The sequence below is a fragment of the Rhinoraja longicauda genome, chromosome 4 (genome assembly GCF_053455715.1).
Source record: "Rhinoraja longicauda isolate Sanriku21f chromosome 4, sRhiLon1.1, whole genome shotgun sequence".
NCBI lineage: Eukaryota > Metazoa > Chordata > Chondrichthyes > Rajiformes > Arhynchobatidae > Rhinoraja > Rhinoraja longicauda.
Window position 1 is genome coordinate 93,260,358 of NC_135956.1, and position 25,775 is coordinate 93,286,132.

Below are 25,775 nucleotides of genomic sequence, written 5' to 3' on the forward strand. Positions count from 1 at the left end.
GCACACTAACACTATCCTACACACACTAGGGACAACTTACCATTTTACCCACAAACCTGCACGTCTTTGGAGTGTGGGAGGAAACCGGAGCACCTGGAGGAAGCCCAGGCAGGTCACGGGGAGAACGTACAAACTCCGTACAGACAGGATGGAACCCGGGACTCCAGCGCTGTGAGGTGGCAACTCTACCGCTGTGAGGTGGCAACTCTACCGCTGTGAGGTGGCAACTTTACCGCTGCACCACCGTGCCACCTAGTCTTGGCCCATGATTAGTTTACAACATAATGGTCTGTGTGTACAAGACTGAGTTAGCTATGAAACGCAGCAACTACATTGTGGCCAAAACTAACTGCAGGATGGAACAAACACCACAGTTAGCTTTGACCTCACCTTCCACACGTCCACTTGTCTGCACTGAAACATAAACATCCCCAGCCTCACCATACTGATCCTGTTTCCACTCTCCTCACAGCAAGAATGTGGTTGCTATTTGATGTTGGGATCAGCGCACTAAATGTTCCCGATACAGGAATGTTCTTTCCGAGCTGGGCGGCGTTCCGGATGATCCAAGTGCGAGTGGCCTTGGCGTGTTTGTCCAGGCACTCAGGCACGACTGGTAAAACATTCCACCGGCCGGCGTGCTTCAGAAGCTGCTGGACTCTCTCCAGAGACTGAGGCATCACAAAAGGGCTGGACAAGCTCGATGCAGGAAACATGTTCCCAGTGTTGGGGGAGTCCAGAACCAGGGGACACAGTCTAAGAATAAAGGGGAGGCCATTTAAAACTGAGGTGAGAAAAAACTTTTTCACCCAGAGAGTTGCGAATGTGTGGGATTCTCTGCCACAGAGGGCAGTGGAGGCCAATTCACTGGATGGGTCTAAGAGAGAGTTAGATAGAGCTCTAGGGGCTAGTGGAATCAAGGGATATGGGGAGAAGCAGGCACGGGTTATTGATTGTGGACGATCAGCCATGATCACAATGAATGGCAGTGCTGGCACGAAGGGCCAAATGGCCTCCTCCTGCACCTATTGTTTCTATGTAAACCTTGTTTTTGAGTCGAGACCCTTCTTCTTCTAGTGTCTGTCTATGGTTTTAAACCAGCATCTGTGGTTCCTTCCTGCACATCTGTGGTTCCTTCCTGCACATCTGTAGTTCCTTCCTGCACATCTGTAGTTCCTTCCTGCACATCTGTAGTTCCTTCCTGCACATCTGTAGTTCCTTCCTGCACATCTGTGGTTCATTCCTGCACATCTGTAGTTCATTCCTGCACATCTGTAGTTCCTTCCTGCACATCTGTAGTTCCTTCCTACACATCTGTACTGTGGTCCTTTCCTGCACAGACGTCCTGCCCACTGTAACGCCCAGCCCCAGTGGGGTAACGTTGCCCACTGTAACGCCCGGCCCCAGTGGCGGCCATGTTGGCCGTGGTCAGTGGTCACTCACCCCGCCTGCTGAAGGCCCGCACTGTCTCCACATCGCCGCCCCTCACTCTGTACCGGCAGCTGATGCCTTCGTATCTCACCGTCGCCCCGTGGCCCAGGAAACCCTGGCTCTGCAATGGCAAATAATACACAGGCACGGTGGTGAACATCACATGGTGACCACAACAACACAGGCAGGGTAGTGAACATCACACGGTGACCACAACACAGGCAGGGTAGTGAACATCACACGGTGACCACAACAACACAGGCAGGGTAGTGAACATCACATGGTGACCACAACAACACAGGCAGGGTAGTGAACATCACACGGTGACCACAACAACACAGGCAGGGTAGTGAACATCACATGGTGATCACAGTGTAATGTATTCATGCATATTTATGTGCCATGTTAATGAGTGGGTGTTCCTTGAGCCGAGGATGCTGGGTAAATAAAGGCTGGTGCGATTCAGGCAACTAACGTGTGAGTGTACTTTATCTTTATGCCGTGCTGAACATAACAAAATTGGCAACGAGGACAGGATTGTGGAGGAGACTGAGTTTGTTTTGCATAGCTTTTGTACTGCTAAGTTTTAGGTGCTTTGCTACACCAGAATAGGTAGAAATCTGAGCTTGTGCAAGGAAAAAATGGCGGCGTCCACGGGCTACATCGGAAGCCTGGGCATCTTCGACAAAAGTAGAGAGCCGTTCAGCTCCTATATGGAGAGAGCAAACATGTTCTTCATGGCAAATAACATCACGGAGACTAGTGGTGAAGGAGAGGTAGTGGCTGCAACAAATAAGGCCGTTGGTGAACGCATGAAAGTGATTCTGCTCACGGAGATCGGCCCTGAAGTGTACGGCACACTCGTGAATATCCTTGCGCCCATAAAGGCAAACGATGTGCCTTTCAGTGACATTATAAAGAAGTTGGAGGAGCACTTCAACCCAGAGCCTCTGGAAATTGCAGAAAGCTACAAATTCGGCACGAAAAACCAGAAGCAAAACGAGACAATCAGTGAGTACATTGTTGCCTTGAAAAACTTAACGTTGCACTGTAACTTTGGAGCCTTTCTTGAACGCGCACTACGCGACAGATTTGTTTGTGGTCTAGTGGACGAACGAATTCAGTCCAGACTCATGAGCACTCCTGATCTTACGTTTGAGATAGCATGCAAGATTGCTACTACAATGGAGATGGCATCAAAGAATGCTCACGAGTTTCGTTCACCACATACTGCAGTGGCCGTGTATACACACAAAGCAGTGCCTATGGCCAAACCAAAAGGGGCCAAAGTGAAACCGAAGTATGGCGGGGAGCCGAGTGCAGCCAGTTGTTATCGTTGCAACGGTAATCACCCATCCCAATCATGTCAGTTCAAAACAGCTAAGTGCTATAACTGCCAGAAGAAAGGCCATATCGCCTCAGCATGCCGGGCCAAGCTTAAAGTGGGAAACACACGACATCACCATATAACCATATAACAACTACAGCACGGAAACAGGCCCGTTCGGCCCTTCCAGTCCACGCCGGCCACTCTCCCTGACCTAGTCTCATCTACCTGCACTCAGACCATAACCCTCTAATCCCCTCCTATCCATATACCTATCCAATTTACTCTTAAATAATAAAATCGAGCCAGCCTCCACCACTTCCACCGGAAGCCCATTCCATACAGCCACCACCCTCTGAGTAAAGAAGTTACCCCTCATGTTACCCCTAAACCTTTGTCCCTCAATTCTGAAGCTATGTCCCCTTGTTGGAATCTTCCCCACTCTCAAAGGGAAAAGCCTACCCACGTCAACTGTGTCCGTCCCTCTCAAAATTTTAAAAACCTTTATTCTTTGGAGCGTAGAAAGTTGAGGGGGGACTTGATAAAGTCCCCCCTCAACTTTCTACGCTCCAAAGAATAAAGACCCAACCTGTTCAACCTCTCTCTGTAGCTTAAGTGCTGAAACCCAGGCAACATTCTAGTAAATCTCCTCTGTACCCTCTCCATTTTGTCGACATCCTTCCTATAATTTGGCGACCAGAACTGCACACCATACTCCAGATTCGGCCTCACCAATGCCCTGTACAATTTTAACATTACATCCCAACTTCTATATTCGATGCTCTGATTTATAAAGGCAAGCATACCAAACGCCTTCTTCACCACCCTATCCACATGAGATTCCACCTTCAGGGAACAATGCACAGTTATTCCCAGATCCCTCTGTTCCACTGCATTCCTCAATTCCCTACCATTTACCCTGTACGTCCTATTTTGATTTGTCCTACCAAAATGCAGCACCTCACACTTATCAGCATTAAACTCCATCTGCCATCTTTCAGCCCACCCTTCCAAAAGGCCCAAGTCTCTCTGTAGACTTTGAAACTCTACTTCATTATTAACTACACCACCTATCTTAGTATCATCTGCATATTTACTAATCCAATTTGCCACACCATCATCCAGATCATTAACGTAAATGACAAACAACAGTGGACCCAACACAGATCCTTGGGGTACTCCACTAGACACTGGCCTCCAACCTGACATACAATTGTCAACCATTACCCTCTGGTATCTCCCATTCAGCCATTGTTGAATCAATCTTGCAACCTCACTATTAATACCCAACGATTTAACCTTCTTAATCAACCTTCCATGTGGAACCTTGTCAAATGCCTTACTGAAGTCCATATAGACAACATCCACAGCCTTGCCCTTATCAATTTCCCTGGTAACCTCTTCAAAAAATTCAAGAAGATTAGTCAAACATGACCTTCCAGGCACAAATCCATGTTGACTGTTTCTAATCAGGCCTTGTTTGTCCAAATAATTATATATATTGTCCCTAAGTATCTTTTCCATTAATTTTCCCACCACAGACGTCAAACTAACAGGTCTATAATTGCTAGGTTTACTTTTAGAACATTTTTTAAACAAAGGCACAACATGCGCAATGCGCCAATCTTCCGGCACCATCCCCGTTTCTAATGACGTTTGAAATATTTCCGTCATAGCCCCTGCTATTTCTGCACTAACTTCCCTCAATGTCCTAGGGAATATCCTATCAGGACCTGGAGACTTATCCACTTTTATATTTTTCAAAAGTGTCCGTACCTCCTCTTCTTTAATCCTCATAATTTCCATCACTACTCTACTTGTTTCGCTTACCTCACATAATTCAATATCCTTCTCCTCAGTGAATACCGAAGAAAAGAAATTGTTTAATATCTCCCCCATTTCTTCCGGCTCAGCACATAGCTGTCCACTCTGACTCTCTAATGGACCAATTTTATCCCTCACTATGCTTTTGCTATTGACATATCTGTAGAACCCCTTGGGGTTTACTTTTACATTACTTGCCAAAGCAGCTTCATATCTTTTTTTCGCTTTTCTAATTTCCTTCTTAAGATTCCTTTTACATTCTTTATATTCCTCAAGAACCTTATTTACTCCCTGCCGCTTATATTTATTGTATATCTCCCTCTTTTTCCGAACCAAGTGTCCAATTTCCCTGGAAAACCACGGCTCTTTCAAATTATTATTCTTTCCTTTCCACCGAACAGGGACATAAAGACTCTGTACTCTCAAAATTTCACCTTTAAATATCCTCCATTTCTCTATTATATCCTTTTCATAAAACAAAAAGTTCCATTTCACTCCTTTTAAATCCTTTCTCATCTCCTCAAAATTAGCCTTTCTCCAATCCAAAATCTCAACCCTTGGTCCAGATTTGACCTTCTCCATAATGATATTAAAACTAATGGCATTGTGATCACTAGACCCAAAGTGCTCCTCAACACATACCTCCGTCACCTGACCCATCTCATTTCCTAACAGGAGGTCCAACACTGCCCCTTCTCTGGTAGGCACCTCTACGTATTGCTGCAAAAAACTATCCTGCACACATTTTACAAACTCCAAACCATCCGGCCCTTTAACAGAATGTGATTCCCAGTCTATATACGGAAAATTGAAATCACCCACAATCACTACTCTGTGCTTACTACTAATATCTGCTATCTCCTTACATATTTGCTCTTCCAATTCTCGTTCCCTATTTGGCGGTCTATAATACACCCCTATAAGTGTTGCTAAACCTTTCTCATTTCTGAGTTCCACCCAAACAGCCTCCCTAATCGAGCCTTCTAGTCTGTCCTGCCAAAGCACTGCTGTGATATCCTCCCTGACAAGCAATGCAACACCCCCACCTCTTGCCCCTCCGATTCTATCACATCTGAAACAATGAAATCCTGGAATATTTAATTGCCAATCGCAACCCTCCTGCAACCATGTTTCACTGATCGCCACAACATCATACTTCCAGATGTCAATCCAGGCTCTAAGCTCATCCACCTTTCTTACAATGCTCCTAGCATTAAAATATACACATTTAAGGGACCCATCATTTCTTATTCTCAGTTTATTTCTTTTCCCTTCTTTCTCTCCTACATATTGGGTCTGAGTGTTTCCCTTTTCTGCCTCCTGCCTCACACACTGCCTATTAGCTATCTGTGTTTGAGTCCCTCCCCCCAACCGTACTAGTTTAAAGTCTCCGCAGTTATTTTAGCAAATCTCCCCGCCAGGATATTGGTTCCCCTCGGGTTCAGATGCAACCCGTCCTTTTTGTACAGGTCATACTTCCCCCAGAAGAGGTCCCAATGATCCAGAAACTTGAAACCCTGCTCCCTGCACCAGTTCCTCAGCCACGTATTTATCCTCCACCTCACTCCATTCCTATTCTCACTATCGCGTGGCACAGGCAGTAAGCCTGAGATTATTGCTTTGGAAGTCCTTTTTTTTAACTCTCTTCCTAGCCCCCTAAATTCTCCTTTCAGGACCTCTTCCCTTATCCTACCTATATTGTTGGTACCTATATGTACCACGACCTCTGGCTCATCTCCCTCCCCTTTCAGGATATCCTGGACACGCTCAGACACATCCCAGACACCGGCACCAGGGAGGCAAACCACCATCCGGGTCTCCCGACTGCGTCCACAGAATCGCCTATCTGACCCCCTCACTATAGAGTCCCCTATTACTATCGCTCTCCTCTTCCTTTCCCTACCCTTCTGAGCAACAGGGCCGGACTCCTTGCCAGAGGCCCGGGCACCGTCGTTGCCCCCAGGTAGGCTGTCCCCCCCAACAGTACTTAAACAGGAGTACTTATTTCCAAGGGGTACAGCCACCGGGGTACTCCCTAGACCCTGCCTCTGTTCCTTGCCCCCCCTAACAGTGACCCACTTGTCTACCTCCCGTGGTCTAGGAGTGACCACCTCTCTGTAACTCCTCTCTATAACCTCCTCACTCTCCCTGACCAGACGGAGGTCATCAATCTGCCGCTCCAGGTTCCTAATACGGTCCCTTAGGAGCCCCATCTCGTCGCACCTGGCGCAGATGTGGATGTCTGGAAGGCTATCAGACTCCCAGATTCCCCACATCCGACACCCAGAACAATAAACTGCCCTGGCAGTCATACTCTCCAAACAAAGCCCCGTGCTCGGTTACTAAACCTACCGCCCGGCCGCTGCTCCACCCGCTCCAACCACCCACCCAAAAGAACTGAGTGATCTCCTGGGAGAGGCGAAAAACTGGATTAAAAACCCAGGCCAATTTGGGAAAAAAAAATCCGGGAAATTCCTCTCCGACCCCAAGCTCAGCAATCGAAACTTGTCCAGGAGATCACACAGGTCTTACTCCTTACTATCCCCACACAATCCCCACACAATCCCCACACACTACTTCCCAAGTAACACAGCTTGGTGCTGCTGCTGCTACTGCTGCTGATTGCTGCACCAGAAAGGAGTTCACAACTTAGAGATGAAACCGGATGACAATGAACTTGGGTTGTACATCATTCATGCAACTGATGTCAATAAGCCTACAACCAGCCAAGACAAGGACTTTCAAATTAAACTATTGGCTAATGAACAGTTAATTGATATGTGCATTGACACGGCAGCAGACTGTTCGGTCATGAGCAAAGACCTGTATGAAACAAAGTTCTCACAGACACCATTGTCCGAGAGTAAGGTCAAGCTGAGAACCTACTCGGGTGAAGCCTTGGAGACGTGCGGACAAATAATAATAATAATAATAATGTATTTTATTTATATAGCGCTTTTCATATACTCAAAGACGCTTTACAGAGATTTAGAGAACATAGGGAAATTAATAAATAGATAAATAAGTAAATAAATAAACGAACAGAGAAAGGAGACAGAAGGTGAGGTGACCTTCAGTGGTTGAAGGCAGTACTGAACAGGTAAGACTTCAGCGATGTTTTGAATGTGGTGAGTGTGGAGGAGTCTCTAACGGTTTGGGGTAGTGAGTTCCATAGGGTGGGAGCAGCGATGCCCCCAGGATCTGAGTTTGGTCCGGATGTGGGGGGATAGGAGATTGGCAGCAGCAGAGCGGAGGATGCAGGTGGGAGTGTGCCTGTGGAGGAGGTCGGTCAGGTAGAATGGGGCCAGGTTATGGAGGGCTTTGTAAATTGCAAAGTTCAGTGTAATGGCCAGTCAGTAACACTGCCCATCATAGTGGCCAGCTACAGAAATAAACCGACCCTCCTTGAAAGGATTGGCTGAGTAAAATAAAATTAGACTGGAAGAACATTTTCAGCATTGATGTGTCCAAATCACGTCTTGAAAATGTCGTTAGCAAACACGCTGAAATATTTGCTGATAGTTACACGGGAATAACAGGGTACTCTGCACACATTCGACTGAAGCAAGATGTGAGACCTGTGTATTGTCGACCAAGACCAGTACCATATGCGCTAAAGCAACAAGTGGAGGAAGAACTCAACAGGTTGGAGCGGAATGGAGTACTTGTGAAGACAGACCAGAGCAACTGGGCAACGCCAGTTGTGGCTGTGCTCAAGGCTGACAAAACTGTTCAACTATGCGGTGACTACAAAGTCACAATCAACCAAGCTGTTGACGACGAACAGTATCCTTTGCCAACCTCGCAGGATCTGTACGCAGAACTTAGCGGAGCAAGAGTCTTCACTAAGCTGGATTTGTCTCACGCTTATGCCCAACTCAATGTTGACAAAGAAAGTCAGCAGTGCCTGACCATCAACACACATAAGGGCTTGTATTCATACACAAAGCTGCCCTATGGTGTGAAATCTTCCCCGAAAATCTTTCAGTCCGTCATGGACAAAATGTTGCAAGGCATTCCGAACTGTGTGTGCAACCAGGATGATCTACTGATATTCACAGTGGGCATGGAAGAACATCTGGAGATACTCGAGCAAGTTCTCACACGACTGAACTGCCGCAACGTCAAACTACGAAAGAGCAAATGTGCATTTGCGCAATCAGAGGTGATCTACCTTGGACTCAAAGTAGATTCCAACGGACTACGCCCTGTGAAGGCGAAAGTTGAAGCAATTGTGAATGCTCCAACGCCCAACAATGTGTCAGAGCTACGATGATTCCTTGGGATGGTGCAGTTCTATGCACGATTCCTTCCAGATTTAGCAACCGTGCTAAAGCCACTACATCATCTGTTACAAAAGGATGAGAATTGGATGTGGGGAAAGGAACAACAACATGCATACGACATCTGCAAGAAAAACCTGACAAGTGACAAACTCCTTATTCACTACGACACGACGCGCGAGATGAAACTTGCTTGTGATGCTTCAAGTTATGGTGTAGGTGCAGTGATTTGCCACGTAATGGATGACAGACAGGAAAAGCCTATTGCTTTTGCCTCCCGCACCCTATCACCAAGTGAGTGCAACTATGCACAGATAGAAAAGGAAGCACTCAGCATTGTGTTCGGAATCAAGAAATTCCACCAGTTTCTTCTTGGCAGACCATTCACCCTTGTGACTGATCACAAACCACTACTCACGATACTGGGTCCCAAGTCAGCTATACCTTCCATGGCGGCATCAAGGATGCAGCGCTGGGCAATTCTGTTGTCCCAGTATGACTACAAGGTGGAGTACAGAAGCTCCAAATGCAACGCAGTCGCAGATGCGTTGTCCCGATTGCCCCATGAGAACTCTGATGTGGGAAGCGAGAACTCAATCTACACACTGCAAGTCGTAGATGAAGACTTTCCAGTGACTGCAACAGAAATTGCAGCTGAAACAGAGAAGGACACTGTGCTGAAGAGTGTTTATGAACAGACATTGAATGGTTGGACTGAAGTCGAGAGTGGATCAAACTCGGAACTGAAGCCTTTCTATAATCGACGCCATGAATTATCATGCGAGCAGGGATGCATAAAGTGGGGTTACAGAGTGGTTGTACCAGAGTCTTTAAGAAACAAGATTATGTACAAACTTCATGCCGAACATCCTGGCATAGTTAGCATGAAGTCAATTGCTAGAAGTTTTGTGTATTGGCCTGGTATAGACAGTGACATTGAGTCACTGGTGAGCAAATGTAGCGTGTGTCAAGATTGCCGCAGTAAACCACCAAAAACACCACTGCAACCCTGGTCATGGCCAAGTAGACCGTTCCAGAGAGTTCATGTAGACTTTTGTGAAAAGGGTGATGATCACTTTCTGGTGCTAGTAGATAGTCATTCCAAATGGATTGAGGCTAAGCATATGGGGTACCATAGACGAGTTGAGATCTACTCATTTTTGCATGTCATGGTTTACCAGAAGAACTTGTTTCTGATAACGGACCTCAGTTTCGTTCAGAACAGTTCAAAGAGTTCATGCAGCGTAACGGGGTAAAACACACACTTGTTCCTCCATACCATCCAGCCTCCAATGGGGCGGCGGAAAGGTCTGTTAGAGTAGTCAAAGAGGCTCTCAAGAAACAGGTTTTGCAGGGTAGTTCAAAGCTCAGCATGAAACATCATTTGGCTAGTTTCTTGCTGAAGTACAGAACTTCACCACACACAACTACGGGTTATTCACCTGCAGAACTGTTGATGAAGAGAAGGCTAAGAATACGCCTAAGTCTAGTTCAACCCAATTTGGCCTCGAGAGTTGAGCAAAAACAGTTAAGTCAAAAACACCACTTTGACTTCCACAAAAAGGAGAGGAACTTCAAGCCAGATGAGCAAGTTCATGTGCTCAGTCCTCCCAACAAGTCCAGTCGAGACAAATGGGATGTTGGGAAAATAGTGGAAGTGTGTGGAACAAAAAGATACTTAGTGGATGTTGGAGACAAGATCAAAAGTGTTCATGTGAATCAAATGATTCCAGCCAAAGATGAACCAAAAACTGAGCATGAATTCCTAACCCCTGAGTATTCATCTGAAAGTGAGTTAGAAAAGACTATTGTGGTTGATACACAAAATCCAGTGAGTACAGATAAAGAAACAGGCTTCTCTAGTCAAGGTCAGCGTACTAACATAGAGCCAAACAAGCCAACAGTTGAGTCTACACGTACATCTGTTATGCCTGTTGCACCTGTTACTGTTAAACGATCAGGCAGGAACCGCAAACCAGTAATTAGGTTAAATTTGTAAATATGGTTAAAAGTATTGATTTAAATCGTATCACAACAACAAAATTGTAACTGAGTACTTGGATTTAATACTTAAAAAAAGGGAGAGCAGTGTAATGTATTCATGCATATTCATGTGCCATGTTAATGAGTGGGTGTTCCTTGAGCCGAGGATGCTGGGTAAATAAAGGCTGGTGCGATTCAGGCAACGAACGTGTGAGTGTCCTTTATCTTTATGCCGTGTTGAACATAACACACAGCAACACCCCCACAGTGACCACAGCAACACCCCCACAGTGACCACAGCAACGCCCCCACAGTGACCACAGCAACACCCCCACAGTGACCACAGCAACGCCCCCACAGTGACCACAGCAACACCCCCACAGTGACCACAGCAACACCCCCACAGTGACCACAGCAACACCCCCACAGTGACCACAGCAACACCCCCACAGTGACCACAGCAACGCCCCCACAGTGACCACAGCAACACCCCCACAGTGACCACAGCAACACCCCCACAGTGACCACAGCAACACCCCCACAGTGACCACAGCAACGCCCCCACAGTGACCACAGCAACACCCCCACAGTGACCACAGCAACGCCCCCACAGTGACCACAGCAACACCCCCACAGTGACCACAGCAACGCCACAACACAGGCACTGTGATGAACATCCCACAGTGACCACAGCAACACCACAACACAGGTAGGGCAGTGAACATCACATGGTGAACACAACAACACCGGCAGGGCAGTGAACATCACATGGTGACCACAGCAACACAGGCACGGTGGTGAACATCCCACAGTGACCACAGCAACACAGGCACGGTGGTGAACATCACATGGTGAACACCACAACACAGGCACGGTGGTGAACATCACATGGTGAACACCACAACACAGGCACGGTGGTGAACATCCCACAGTGACCGCAGCAACAAGGCAACAACAGTGTCGTGAATCTGTGGGATTCTTTGCCACAGACGGCTGTGGAGGCCACAAGTCAGTGGATATATTTAAGGCAGAGATAGATTGATTGTTGATTAGTGCGGGTGTCAGGGGTTACGGGGAGAAGGCAGGAGAATGGGGTTAGGAGGGAGAGATTGTTGCGTGCTAACCAGCCAGCGGAAAGACAATACATGATTACAATCGAGCCGTCCACAGTGTACAGATACATGATAAGGGAATAACGTTCAGTGCAAGGTGGTCCGATTAAAGATAGTCCGATGGCCTCCAATGGAGGTCAGGACCGTTCTGTAGTTGGTGAGAGGCTCATAAACGGCTGCTGTCTTTCGAAGGTTGGCAGATGCGGCTTTGGGACAGGAACATGGATGAGATGGGAATGGAGCGATGTGGGTCAGGTGCAGGCAGGTGAGGGTGGGTCAGGTGCACGCAGGTGAGGGTGGGTCAGGTGCACGCAGGTGAGGGTGGGTCAGGTGCACGCAGGTGAGGGTGGGTCAGGTGCAGGCAGGTGAGGGTGGGTCAGGTGCACGCAGGTGAGGGTGGGTCAGGTACATGCAGGTGAGGGTGGGTCAGGTGCACGCAGGTGAGGGTGGGTCAGGTGCAGACAGGTGAGGGTGGGTCAGGTGCAGACAGGTGAGGGTGGATCAGGTGCAGGCAGGTGAGGGTGGGTCAGGTGCACGCAGGTAAGGGTGGGTCAGGTGCACGCAGGTGAGGGTGGGTCAGGTACATGCAGGTGAGGGTGGATCAGGTGCAGGCAGGTGAGGGTGGGTCAGGTGCACGCAGGTAAGGGTGGGTCAGGTGCACGCAGGTGAGGGTGGATCAGGTACAGACAGGTGAGGGTGGCATTGTGATAGAGGTCCTCTAGGTGAGAGGAGGCTGGTGATGATGGATAGTTTCTGACAACACACGGTCACGGTGGAACCTGCTGCGTGGCCCTTCCCCAACACCCCGTCACCCTGCAGTCAGTCAGCGCCCTGTGGGGTCCATTAACCCCCCCCCCCCGATCTGTTACCCACCCCCATCCATTACCCCCCCCCCAATGATGCAGTGCACCATTGACCCCACTGCCCTGTACACGTGTGTACATGTGTAGGATGCCCATGCACTGAACCGTTGGCCAGGTACACCTGTGCACCAGGTGTAGGATGCCCATACACTGCACCGTTGGCCAGGTACACGCGCGTACGTGTGTAGGATGCCCATACACTGCACCATTGGCCAGGTACACGCGTGTACGTGTGTAGGATGCCCATACACTGCACCATTGGCCAGGTACACGCGTGTACATGTGTAGGATGCCCATACACTACACCATTGGCCAGGTACACCTGTGCACCAGGTGTAGGAGGAGCAGACAGGTTGTCCTTACCTGCCCGAAGGCTGTGCAGACCAGGTTGCCTTGGGCGCTGCTGTAAAGCTCACACTGCGACACCTCCCCTCCATCGGACTGCGTCACATAGTCACACCGGGCATTTCCAGAACATTCTGCAAAGAAACATATGTAGGAATTGTTTCCGTGTGTAGTCCTGGTTTAATTTCAAACAGTGGAATTGTTCTAAAGGAGATGCAATTGAAAGATAAAAAGACTCATTTATCCAAATGATTTTATTGGGAACACATTTGTAAACATCTGCTCCGTGGGGAACAAGACTCCGGTATTTGGTAACCAGGTCCTCTTTCATGGCACCCTGTGGTTTAGTTTAGTTTAGAGACACAGCGCCGAAACAGGCCCTTCGGCCCACTGAGTCCGTGCCGACCAGCGATCCCCCACACTAACACTATCCTACACACACCAGGGACAATTTACACACACACCAAGCCAATTAACCTACAAACCTGCACGTGTTTGGAGTGTGGGAGGAAACCGGAACACCCGGAGAAAACCCACGCAGGTCACGGGGAGAACGTGCAAACTCCGTACAGGCAGCGCCCGTAGTGGGAATGGAACCCGGGTCTCTGGCGCCGTGAGGCAGCAGCTCTACCCGCTGCACCACCGTGACACATATTTCATATAACTCTGATGTGCCTGAAATCTCTGGACCTGTCCTGACCAACACATTGAGAAGTGCTGGAGGTGATGGTGAGGGAGGGGCGGGTGACAGGCCCGGTGTGCATGGTCTCCAGGTCACTCCCAGTGCAGACTCAATGGGCCGAAGGGCCTGCTTCCATGCTGCCTGACCCGCTGAGTTACTCCAGCACTCTGTGAAACGTCACCTATCCACGTTCTCCAGAGATAGACAATAGACAATAGGTGCAGGAAGAGGCCATTCGGCCCTTCGAGCCAGCACCGCCATTCAATGTGATCATGGCTGATCATTCTCAATCAGTACCCCGTTCCTGCCTTCTCCCCATACCCCCTGACTCCGCTATCCTTAAGAGCTCTATCTAGCTCTCTCTTGAATGCATTCAGAGAATTGGCCTCCACTGCCTTCTGAGGCAGAGAATTCCACAAATTTACAACTCTCTGACTGAAAAAGTTTTTCCTCATCTCCGTTCTAAATGGCCTACCCCTTATTCTTAAACTGTGGCCCCTTGTTCTGGACTCCCCCAACATTGGGAACATGTTTCCTGCCTCTAACGTGTCCAACCCCTTAATAATCTTATACGTTTCGATAAGATCTCCTCTCATCCTTCTAAATTCCAGTGTATACAAGCCTAGATGCTGCCTGACCCACTGAGTTACTCCAGCACCTTGACCCAGACTGACCTGTGAGACAGTGGAGCAGTTGTGTATGACGATCAGACCCTTCCGTTGAAACTCCAATTACCGCCATGTTTTCCGAGTCTGGAACGAGCTGGGAACGTTGGATGATGTCGAACTGTCGGAACACTGCAGGTAACGAGAGGAAAGAGTCAGTGTGAAGGCACAAAGGAACTGTGGTAACAGGATGATCATCCTCACTGGCATCTGGCACCCTTTAAGTCTGAAGAAGGGTCTCGACCCGAAACGTCACCCATTCCTTCTCTCCCATGATGCTGCCTGACCCGCTGAGTTACTCCAGCATGTTGTGTCTACCTTCGACTTAAACCAGCATCTGCAGTTCCTTCCTACACATCTGGCACCATCTGTCTGATGCTGGTAAATGTTAACAGGAGTCTCCAGGAAAACCACTGCCTGATTAACATCTTCCAAGAGTTACCATGTCACAATAACCCTGACACAATACTCAAAGGTGTGGAAAGGAACTGCAGATGCTAGTTTAAATGAAGAAAGACACAAAATGCTGGAGTAACTCAACAGATCTGACCCGCTGAGTTACTCCAGCTTTTTGTGTCTATCTTCAGAACAGTAAAAGGCCTGGATGGAGTGGATGTGGAGAGGATGTTCCCACTAGTGGGAGAGTCTAGGACCAGAGGGCACAGCCTCAGAATTAAAGGACGTTCCTTTAGGAAGGAGATGAGGAGGAATTTCTTTAGTCAGAGGGTGGTGAATCTGTGGGATTCTTTGCCACAGACGGCTGTGGAGGCCAAGTCAGTGGATATATTTAAGGCAGAGATAGATAGATTGTTGATTAGTGCGGGTGTCAGGGGTTATGGGGAGAAGGCAGGAGAATGGGGTTAAGAGGGAGAGATAGATCAGCCTTGATTGAATGGCCTAATTCTGCTCCTATCACTTATGGACCATGACAGTCTCTGGATGTTTGGCTCAGCCACCAAGCACGACATCCGGAGGCTGCAACGGATCGTTCGCACAGCTGAGAAGGTTGTTGGCTGCAACCTTCCCCCCATTGATGAACTGTACACTGCAAGGGCCAGGAAGCGAGTGGGCACGATCATCTCTGACCCCTCTCACCCTGGCCACAAACTCTTTGAAGCACTTCCCTCTGGAAGGCGACTCCGGACTGTCAAAGCAGTCATAAACACAGCTTTTATCTGCAAGTAGTAGCTCTACTCAATAACCAAAGTCTGTAGTCTCTCTTTGCTCTGGTATTTTATTTATTTCATTCTTCACATGTTTAAATTATAATGTTTTATTTTTAATTGTCTACTGTACATCATTGAAAACATAGAAAATGCAGGAGGAGCTACAGGGAGAGGTTGAGTAGGCTGGGACTATTCCTTGTAGTGCAGGAGGATGAGGGGAGATCTTATACAGGTGTATATAAAGGGTGGTGTGTGCATGGAACAAGCTGCCAGAGGATCAGCTGGTCAGTCTGAAGAAGGGTCTCGACCTGAAACATCACCCATTCCCTCTCTCCTGGATGCTGCCTGACCTGCTGAGTTACTCCAGCATTTTGTGATACCTTCGATTTGTACCAGCATCTGCAGTTATTTTTCTACACCAAGCTGCCAGAGGAGGTAGTTGAGGCTGGGACTATCCCAACGTTTAATAAACAGTTAGACAGGTACATGGATAGGACAGGTTTGGAGGGATATGGACCAAGCGCAGGCAGGTGGGACTAGTGTAGATGGGGCATGTTGGCCGGTGTGGGCAAGTTGGGCCGAAGGGCCTGTTTCCACACTGTATCACTCTGTGACTCTATGAAGGGCCAGTTTCCACACTGTATCACTCTGTGACTCTGTGAAGGGCCTGTTTCCACACTGTATCACTCTGTGACTCTATGAAGGGCCTGTTTCCACACTGTATCACTCTGTGACTCTATACCAGAGTTTATTGCAGCATCACAAGATGGCAACGTTGCGGTGGTGAATGCACTGACCGATGCAGTCGGCTGCAAAGAGCGATGCATTGGTCTCTGTCCAGGCCAACCTCTGTCCAGCGACAGTCACACAGAAGGATATCCGATCAGTAACGTCACGCTGGGCGGCTCGGTAACCACCCTGGTCATCGCACTCCTGACCCGAAGCTTCACATTCCGTCTCACCTGTGAAACACAACCACCCAGCAATGAGTGGGTTAACCTGTGATGAGCGTTTGTGGGCACTGGGCCTGTACTCGCTGGAGTTTAGAAGGATGAGGGGGGACCTCATTGAAACTTACAGAATAGTGAGCGGCCTGGATAGAGTGGATGTGGAGAGGATGTTTCCACTAGTGGGAGAGTCTAGGACCAGAGGGCACAGCCTCAGAATTAAAGGACGTTCCTTTAGGAAGGAGATGAGGAGGAATTTCTTTAGTCAGAGGGTGGTGAATCTGTGGGATTCTTTGCCACAGACGGCTGTGGAGGCCACAAGTCAGTGGATATATTTAAGGCAGAGATAGATAGATTGTTGATCAGTGCGGGTGTCAGGGGTTATGGGGAGAAAGCAGGAGAATGGGGTTAGGAGGGAGAGATAGATCAGCCATGATTGATGGGCCGAATGGCACGCACACGCACACGCGCACACACACACGTGCACATGTGCATGCGCACACACAGAGTAGACGTGATGGGCCGAATGGCCTAATTCTGCTCCTATCCCTTATGACTTATTCCGTGTGTGACCGTCAAACCTGACACTGATGACTGGCTCCTGCTTTCGATGTTTAAATCATTAGCGACAGGCCATCTGTAACTCTGTATTGTGCGGCATGGTAGTGCAGCGGGTAGAGCTGCTGCCTCACAGCACCAGAGACCCGGCCGGGTTCCATCCCAACTATGGGTGCTGTCTGTGTGGAGTTTGTACGTTCTCCCCGTGACCTGCGTGGGTTTTCTCCGGGTGCTCCGGTTTCCTCCCACACTCCAAAGACGTGCAGGTTTGTAGGTTAATTGGGTTTTGTAAAGTGTAAATTGTCCCTGATGTGTGTGGGGTGGTGTGAGTGTGGGGTGGTGTGTGTGTGGGGTGGTGTGAGTGTGGGGTGGTGTGTGTGTGGGGTGGAGTGTGTGTGGGGTGGTGTGAGTGTGGAGTGGTGTGAGTGTGGGGTGGAGTGGTGTGAGTGTGGGGTGGTGTGTGTGTGGGGTGGTGTGTGTGTGGGGTGGTGTGTGTGTGGGGTGGAGTGGTGTGAGTGTGGGGTGGTGTGAGTGTGGAGTGGTGTGAATGTGGGGTGGAGTGGTGTGAGTGTGGGGTGGAGTGTGTGTGGGGTGGTGTGAGTGTGGAGTGGTGTGAGTGTGGGGTGGAGTGGTGTGAGTGTGGGGTGGTGTGAGTGTGGAGTGGAGTGTGTGTGGGGTGGAGTGGTGTGAGTGTGGGGTGGTGTGAGTGTGGAGTGGTGTGAGTGTGGGGTGGAGTGTGTGTGGGGTGGAGTGGTGTGAGTGTGGGGTGGTGTGTGTGTGGGGTGGTGTGAGTGTGGGGTGGTGTGTGTGTGGGGTGGAGTGGTGTGAGTGTGGGGTGGTGTGAGTGTGGGGTGGTGTGAGTGTGGGGGGATTTACTGGTCGGTGTGGACCCGGTGGGCTGAGGGGCCTGTTTCTACGCTGCCTCTCTACAGTCCCAGTGAGCCGTGGCAACGTTAACCAGCGGTGAGGTTGCTGCTGATCTTGGCCTCTGCTTGTCCTATGGGCTGGAGGGCCGGGGCCGGGCAGACCCAGGGCCGATAAGCTGACAGGCAACGGTAAGCAGGGCAGGGCAGGGCCTCAACAGGGGAACACTGGACATCTGGCCGCAGCTTGGGGTCCAACGGTGGAGAGGGCCACTGGAGGCCGCAGCAGCCTGGGCCCCCACACTGGGTCGGTGGAGGCCGCGGCAGCCTGGGTCTGGACATTGGGCCGCTGGAGGTGAGGTTGCCATCTGTCCCGTATTAACCGGTACATCCTGTATTTTGGGCTAAATTGGTTTGTCCCGTACGGGACCGCCTTTATCCCGTATTAGGCCCTGACAGCAATGTAGGCCCGGACACTGTAGGCCCGGACACTGTAGGCCCGGCGGGCGCTGTAGGCCCGGGGGGCGCTGTAGGCCCGGGGGGCGCTGTAGGCCCGGACACTGTAGGCCCTGACACTGTAGGCCCAGACACTGTAGGCCCAGACACTGTAGGCCCAGACACTGTAGGCCCGGACACTGTAGGCCCGGACACTGTAGGCCCAGACACTGTAGGCCCGGACACTGTAGGCCTGGACACTGTAGGCCCAGACACTGTAGGCCCGGACACTGTAGGCCCGGACAGTTTAGGCCCGGACACTGTAGGCCCGGACACTGTAGGCCCGGACAGTTTAGGCCTGGACACTGTAGGCCCGGACAGCTTAGGCCTGGACACTGTAGGCCCGGACAGTTTAGGCCTGGACACTGTAGGCTTCCGACATTTTAGCTCCGGACAGTGTATGCCCAGAGGCCCGGGCGGCTGCCATTGGTGGAGTGGGAGCACGTGGCCGCTGGCTGGGTGAGGTGATGTGGGGCGCGGGGCGGTGATGTCACCTTGTCCCGTGTTTGGGAGTGAGGGGGTTGGTGACTCTATGTGGTCTGGTCCATCCACTCTGCACTGACCGGGCCTACACTGTGCTGATGTATGGCTCTTGTACGGGCTCGCTGGGCGCGGGCCGGACTGTGACCGGGGACTGTGCTGGTGTGTGGGGATGGTCTCGCTGACATGTGTGTAACACATGTGTTTCACGTGTACACGTGACGATACAGGCAGCACTGAGCATTGAGCACGTCCAGGGTACAGAGAAGGTGGGGTCAGTACTCACAGTGCTGGGCTGAGAACGCCCCTGGAGATGACCGCTCCCGCCCTACTGGACAACGCTCACACTCCGTGCTTCCGGAAACTTCCTGGTACAACCCAGCGGGACAAAGAACGCAGACACCGTCCCGGCCAAAGGTGCCGGATGGACAGATGACTGAGAGAGAGAGAGAGACCAGCGTTACCCCACGTTACCCCCAGTTACCCCGTTACCCCACACCCCCAGTTACCCCGTTACCCCACACCCCCAGTTATCTCCAGTTACCCCGTTACCCCACACCCCCAGTTACCCTGTTACCCCACACCCCCAGTTATCCCCAGTTACCCCACACCCCCAGTTACCCCCAGTTACCCCCAGTTACCCCCAGTTACCCCACACCCCCAGTTACACCCAGTAACCCCCAGTTACCCCACACCCCATTGATCAGTTACCCCCAATTACCCCCAGTTACCCCACACCCCCCAGTTACCCCCAGTTACCCCACACCCCCAGTTACCCCACACCCCATTGGTCAGTTACCCCCAGTTACCCCCAGTTACCCCACACCCCCAGTTACCCCCAGTTACCCCACACCCCCAGTTACCCCACACCCCCAGTTACCCCCAGTTACCCCACACCCCCAGTTACCCCACCCCCCCAGTTACCCCACACCCCCAGTTACCCCCAGTTACCCCACACCCCCAGTTACCCCACCCCCCCAGTTACCCCACACCCCTAGTTACCCCCAGTTACCCCCAGTTACCCCACACCCCCAGTTACCTCACACCCCCAGTTACCCCCAGTTACCTCACACCCCCAGTTACCCCCAGTTACCCCACACCCCCAGTTACCCCACACCCCCAGTTACCCCACACCCCCAGTTACCCCCAGTTACCCCACACCCCGTTACCCCACACCCCCAGTTACCCCACACCCCCAGTTACCCCCAGTTACCCACACCCCACACCCCCAGTTACCCCACACCCCCAGTTACCCCCAGTTACCCCACACCCCCAGTTACCCCCAGTTACCCACACCCCCAGTTACCCCACACCCCCAGTTACCCCACACCCCCAGTTACCCCACACCCCCAGTTACCCCACACCCCCAGTTACCCCACACCCCCAATTACCCCACACCCCCAGTTACCCCACACCCCCAGTTACCCCACACCCCCAGTTACCCCACACCCCCAGTTACCCCACACCCCCAGTTACCCCACACTCTGTGACTGCGGCTCCATGGAACTCTATCACTCTCTGACTCTATGACCATGACAGTGAATGTGTCTGTGTCTATGTCTGTGTATGTCTGTGTATGTGTGTGTGTGTGTGTGTATGTGTGTGTGTGTGTGTGTGTGTGTGTATGTGTGTGTATGTGTGTGTATGTGTGTGTGTGTGTGTGTGTGTGTGTGTGTGTGTGTGTGTGTGTGTGTGTGCGTGTGCGTGCGTGCGTGTGTGTGTGTGTGTGTGTGTGTGCGAGTGTGTGCGTGTGTGTGTGCGTGTGTGTGCCTGTTTCTGTGTGTACCGTTGCAGTGTGGTACCCACACATGGACCACGTGTGTGTGTAACATGGGCTCTGCGCTGACACACATGGACCACGTGTGTGTGTAACATGGGCTCTGCGCTGACACACATGGACCACGTGTGTGTGTAACGTGTGCTCTGCGCTGACACACATGGACCACGTGTGTGTGTAACGTGTGCTCTGCGCTGACACTTACCACACCCGGGCTGGGCGCTGCCTCCTGTGGTCGGGGCTGGTACACGCCGGTAGCCATCACCACATCCCAGCCGCACGGTGGGGCAGGCGGTGTGACCGCGGTCCCTGGGTGACACGGTGAGAGGTTCTGCTACAAACTGCTTGGAGTCCAAGAGCAGCTGATAGTTGCCGCTGGTGATGAGCTGGGTGAGGCGCTGGAGGAGCCCATCACCCAGCAGTGCCATCTCTGGTGGAGGCAAACACTGTCCATCAGTACCCCATGGTGGTGAAAGGTCCATGTACCAGAGACACAGTCCATTCAGCCCATCATGCCCATTCTACCCCCCCCCGCCACACTCCCACTCCTCCCCCATCTCTGAAACCTTCCAGAACATCACATCACATTATTGGCCAGAAGAGACAGGAGCAGAATGAGGCCATTCGGCCCATCTAGTCTGCTCCACCATTCAATCATGGCTGATCAATCTCTCCCACTCAACCCCATTCTCCTGCCTTTTCCCCATAACCCCTGAGAATGGGGTTAGGAGGGGAGATAGATCAGCCGAGATTGAATGGCGGAGTAGACTTGATGGGCCGAATGGCCTAATTCTGCTCCTATCATTTGTGACCTTCATGAAGTAATTCCAAAGTTTCCAAGGGCCGGGGCTGTGTTGCAATCAATGGACTGAATCTCAGAAATGGACCACGATTCACAAGAGCAGGTGAACAAGGATGAATTTCACCAGCAACCCAAGATATTAATAACATCTCAGGAATGAGAGTGGTCTACACAGCCCAGGGAACAAGATACAAACATACAAACAAAGAAACATAGTAACAAAGAAACATAGAAACATAGACAATAGGTGCAGGAGGAGGCCATTCGGCCCTTCGAGCCAGCACCACCATTCATTGTGATCACGGCTGATCATCCACAATCAATAACCCGTGCCTGCCTTCTCCCCATACCCCTTGATTCCACTAGCCCCAAGAGCTCTATCTAACTCTCTCTTTTAAATCCATCCAGTGAATTGGCCTCCACTGCCCTCTGTGGCAGAGAATTCCACAAATTCACAACTCTCTGGGTGAAAAGGTTTCTTCTCACCTCAGTTTTAAATGGCCTCCCCTTTATTCTTAGACTGTGGCCCCTGGATCGGAATGGGATAAACGGATAGGTTGTAAATCTGGAGCTCCATGAAGCGATTACCAACAGCACAAGCATGTGAGAGGAATATGCCGAGACCAGACGACCATCAATGGTTGCGTTTATAATCAGAGTGGTCATTCATCCACTCATCTCCACACCAAGCAATGTCCATCCCTTCAATGTCCAGAAACCTTGGCTGCCTCCTGCAGCGTCTAAGTATCTTCCCAATTATACACGGCATTTACCATTTAGTTCAGTTTAGTTTAGAGATACAGCGCGGAAACAGGCCCTGCAGCCCACCGAGTCCACACCGCCCAGCGATCCCCCACACTAACACTACCACCGAGTCCACACCGCCCAGCGATCCCCCACACTAACACTACCACCGAGTCCACACCGCCCAGCGATCCCCCACACTAACACTACCACCGAGTCCACACCGCCCAGCGATCCCCCACACTAACACTACCACCGAGTCCACACCGCCCAGCGATCCCCCACACTAACACTACCACCGAGTCCACACCGCCCAGCGATCCCCCACACTAACACTACCACCGAGTCCACACCGCCCAGCGATCCCCCACACTAACACTACCACCGAGTCCACACCGCCCAGCGATCCCCCACACTAACACTACCACCGAGTCCACACCGCCCAGCGATCCCCCACACTAACACTACCACCGAGTCTGCACCGCCCAGCGATCCCCCACACTAACACTACCACCGAGTCCACACCGCCCAGCGATCCCCCACACTAACACTACCACCGAGTCCACACCGCCCAGCGATCCCCCACACTAACACTACCACCGAGTCCACACCGCCCAGCGATCCCCCACACTAACACTACCACCGAGTCCACACCGCCCAGCGATCCCCCACACTAACACTACCACCGAGTCCACACCGCCCAGCGATCCCCCACACTAACACTACCACCGAGTCTGCACCGACCAGCGAACCCCCACACAGTAACACTACCACCGAGTCTGCACCGACCAGCGAACCCCCACACAGTAACACTACCACCGAGTCCACACCGACCAGCGAACCCCCACACTAACACTACCACCGAGTCCACACCGCCCAGCGATCCCCCACACTAACACTACCACCGATCCCACACCGCCCAGCGATCCCCCACACTAACACTACCACCGAGTCCACACCGCCCAGCGATCCCCCACACTAACACTACCACCGAGTCCACACCGCCCAGCGATCCCCCACACTAACACTACCACCGAGTCTGCACCGCCCAGCGATCCCCCACACTAACACTACCACCGAGTCCACACCGCCCAGCGATCCCCCACACTAACACTACCACCGAGTCCACACCGCCCAGCGATCCCCCACACTAACACTACCACCGAGTCTGCACCGACCAGCGAACCCCCACACAGTAACACTACCACCGAGTCCACACCGCCCAGCGATCCCCCACACTAACACTACCACCGAGTCTGCACCGACCAGCGATCCCCCACACTAACACTACCACCGAGTCTGCACCGACCAGCGAACCCCCACACTAACACTACCACCGAGTCCACACCGACCAGTGAACCCCCACACTAACACTACCACCGAGTCCACACCGACCAGCGAACCCCCACACTAACACTACCACCGAGTCCACACCGACCAGTGATCCCCCACACTAACACTACCACCGAGTCCACACCGACCAGCGAACCCCCACACTAACACTACCACCGAGTCCACACCGACCAGCGATCCCCCACACTAACACTACCACCGAGTCCACACCGACCAGCGAACCCCCACACTAACACTACCACCGAGTCCACACCGACCAGCGATCCCCCACACATTAACACTACCACCGAGTCCACACCGACCAGCGAACCCCCACACTAACACTACCACCGAGTCCACACCGACCAGCGAACCCCCACACTAACACTACCACCGAGTCCACACCGACCAGCGATCCCCCACACTAACACTACCACTGAGTCCACACCGACCAGCGAACCCCCACACTAACACTACCACCGAGTCCACACCGACCAGCGATCCCCCACACTACCACCGAGCCCGCACCGACCAGCGAACCCCCACACTACCACCGAGCCCGCACCGACCAGCGAACCCCCACACTACCACCGAGTCCACACCGACCAGCGATCCCCACACAGTAACACTACCACCGAGTCCACACCGACCAGTGATCCCCCACACTAACACTACCACCGAGTCCACACCGACCAGCGATCCCCCACACTACCACCGAGCCCGCACCGACCAGCGAACCCCCACACTACCACCGAGCCCGCACCGACCAGCGAACCCCCACACTACCACCGAGTCCACACCGACCAGCGATCCCCCACACTAACACTACCACCGAGTCCACACCGACCAGCGATCCCCCACACTAACACTACCCTACACACACTAGGGAAAATGTGCATGCTTATACAAAGCCAATTAACCTACAAACCTGGTATCACAAAAAGCTGGAGTATCTCAGCAGGTCAGGCAGCATCTCTGGAGAGTATGGACATTGACTTCTCTAACTTTAGATAGCTCCTCTGTCCCTCTCTTCCCCTCCCTCTTCCCAGTTCTCCCACTGTCTTCCTCTCTCCAACTATATCTTTCCTTTGTCCCGCCCCCCCTGACATCAGTCTGTAGAAGGGTCTCGGCCCGAAACATCACCCATTCCTTTACCCCACAGATGCTGCCTGACCCGCTGAGTTACTCCAGCACTCTGTGAAACGTCACCTATCCATGTTCTCCACAGATGCTGCCTGACCCGCTGAGTTACTCCAGCACTCTGTGTCTATCTGGTGTAAAGCAGCATCTGCAGTTCCTTCCTCCACTTCACCAGGGAGTGGTCCACCGTGTACAGATACAGGGTTGAGGATGTAAACGTCACAGTGCCATGGGGTTTACCGATGTTGTGCAGGTCAGGGAGGGAGAATGTTGGCACGTCTGACACACGCACTGTCCACGTCACGTTTATCCCCAGCCGGGCCGAGCTCAGACATTGCACGGACACAGAGGAACGGTCACACACTGGGACCCGCATGGTCACGCCACCAACACGCACCTGAGGAAACAAGGCAGCCTGCTGAACTCCTTCATACATGTAGCGTGCACTCTGCATGATGAGTGTGACTGCACTTACATTCAGCATCAATGTTCCTTCCCTACACAGTGTGTGTGTGTGTGTGTGCGTGCGCGTGTGCCTGTGCCTGTGTGTATGTGTGTGCATGTGTGTGCGCGTGTGCGTGCGTGTGCGTGTGTGTGCGTGTGTGCGTGTGTGTGTGTGCGCGTGTGTGTGTGCGCGTGTGTGCGTGTGTGTGTGCATGCGCATGTGCACGTGTGTGTGTGTGTGTGTGTGTGTGCGCGCACGTGTGTGCGTGCCATTCGGCCCATCAATCACGGCTGATCTATCTCTCCCTCCTAACCCCATTCTCCTGCCTTCTCCCCATAACCCCTGACACCCGCACTAATCAACAATCTATCTATCTCTGCCTTAAATATATCCACTGCCTTGTGGCCTCCACAGCCTTCTGTGGCAAACAATCCCACAGATTCACCACCCTCTGACTAAAGAAATTCCTCCTCATCTCCTTCCTAAAGGAACGTCCTTTAATTCTGAGGCT

At 51.6% G+C, this 25,775-nt stretch overlaps 1 protein-coding gene across 1 annotated transcript in view; it reads right to left on the reverse strand.

Moving 5' to 3' along the window:
* The window catches only part of tg (thyroglobulin), a 179,016-nt gene that overhangs the window by 115,642 nt on the left and 37,599 nt on the right, over nt 1-25,775 (reverse strand). Inside the window, exons 12-19 of the mRNA XM_078398459.1 lie at nt 25,060-25,216; nt 21,007-21,231; nt 19,311-19,460; nt 18,145-18,417; nt 16,479-16,643; nt 14,525-14,647; nt 13,187-13,302; nt 1,444-1,552 (exon numbers count right to left, since the gene is read on the reverse strand). Coding sequence (XP_078254585.1) covers nt 1,444-1,552; nt 13,187-13,302; nt 14,525-14,647; nt 16,479-16,643; nt 18,145-18,417; nt 19,311-19,460; nt 21,007-21,231; nt 25,060-25,216 — 1,318 coding nt within the window. The remainder of the gene's footprint in view (nt 1-1,443; nt 1,553-13,186; nt 13,303-14,524; nt 14,648-16,478; nt 16,644-18,144; nt 18,418-19,310; nt 19,461-21,006; nt 21,232-25,059; nt 25,217-25,775) is intronic.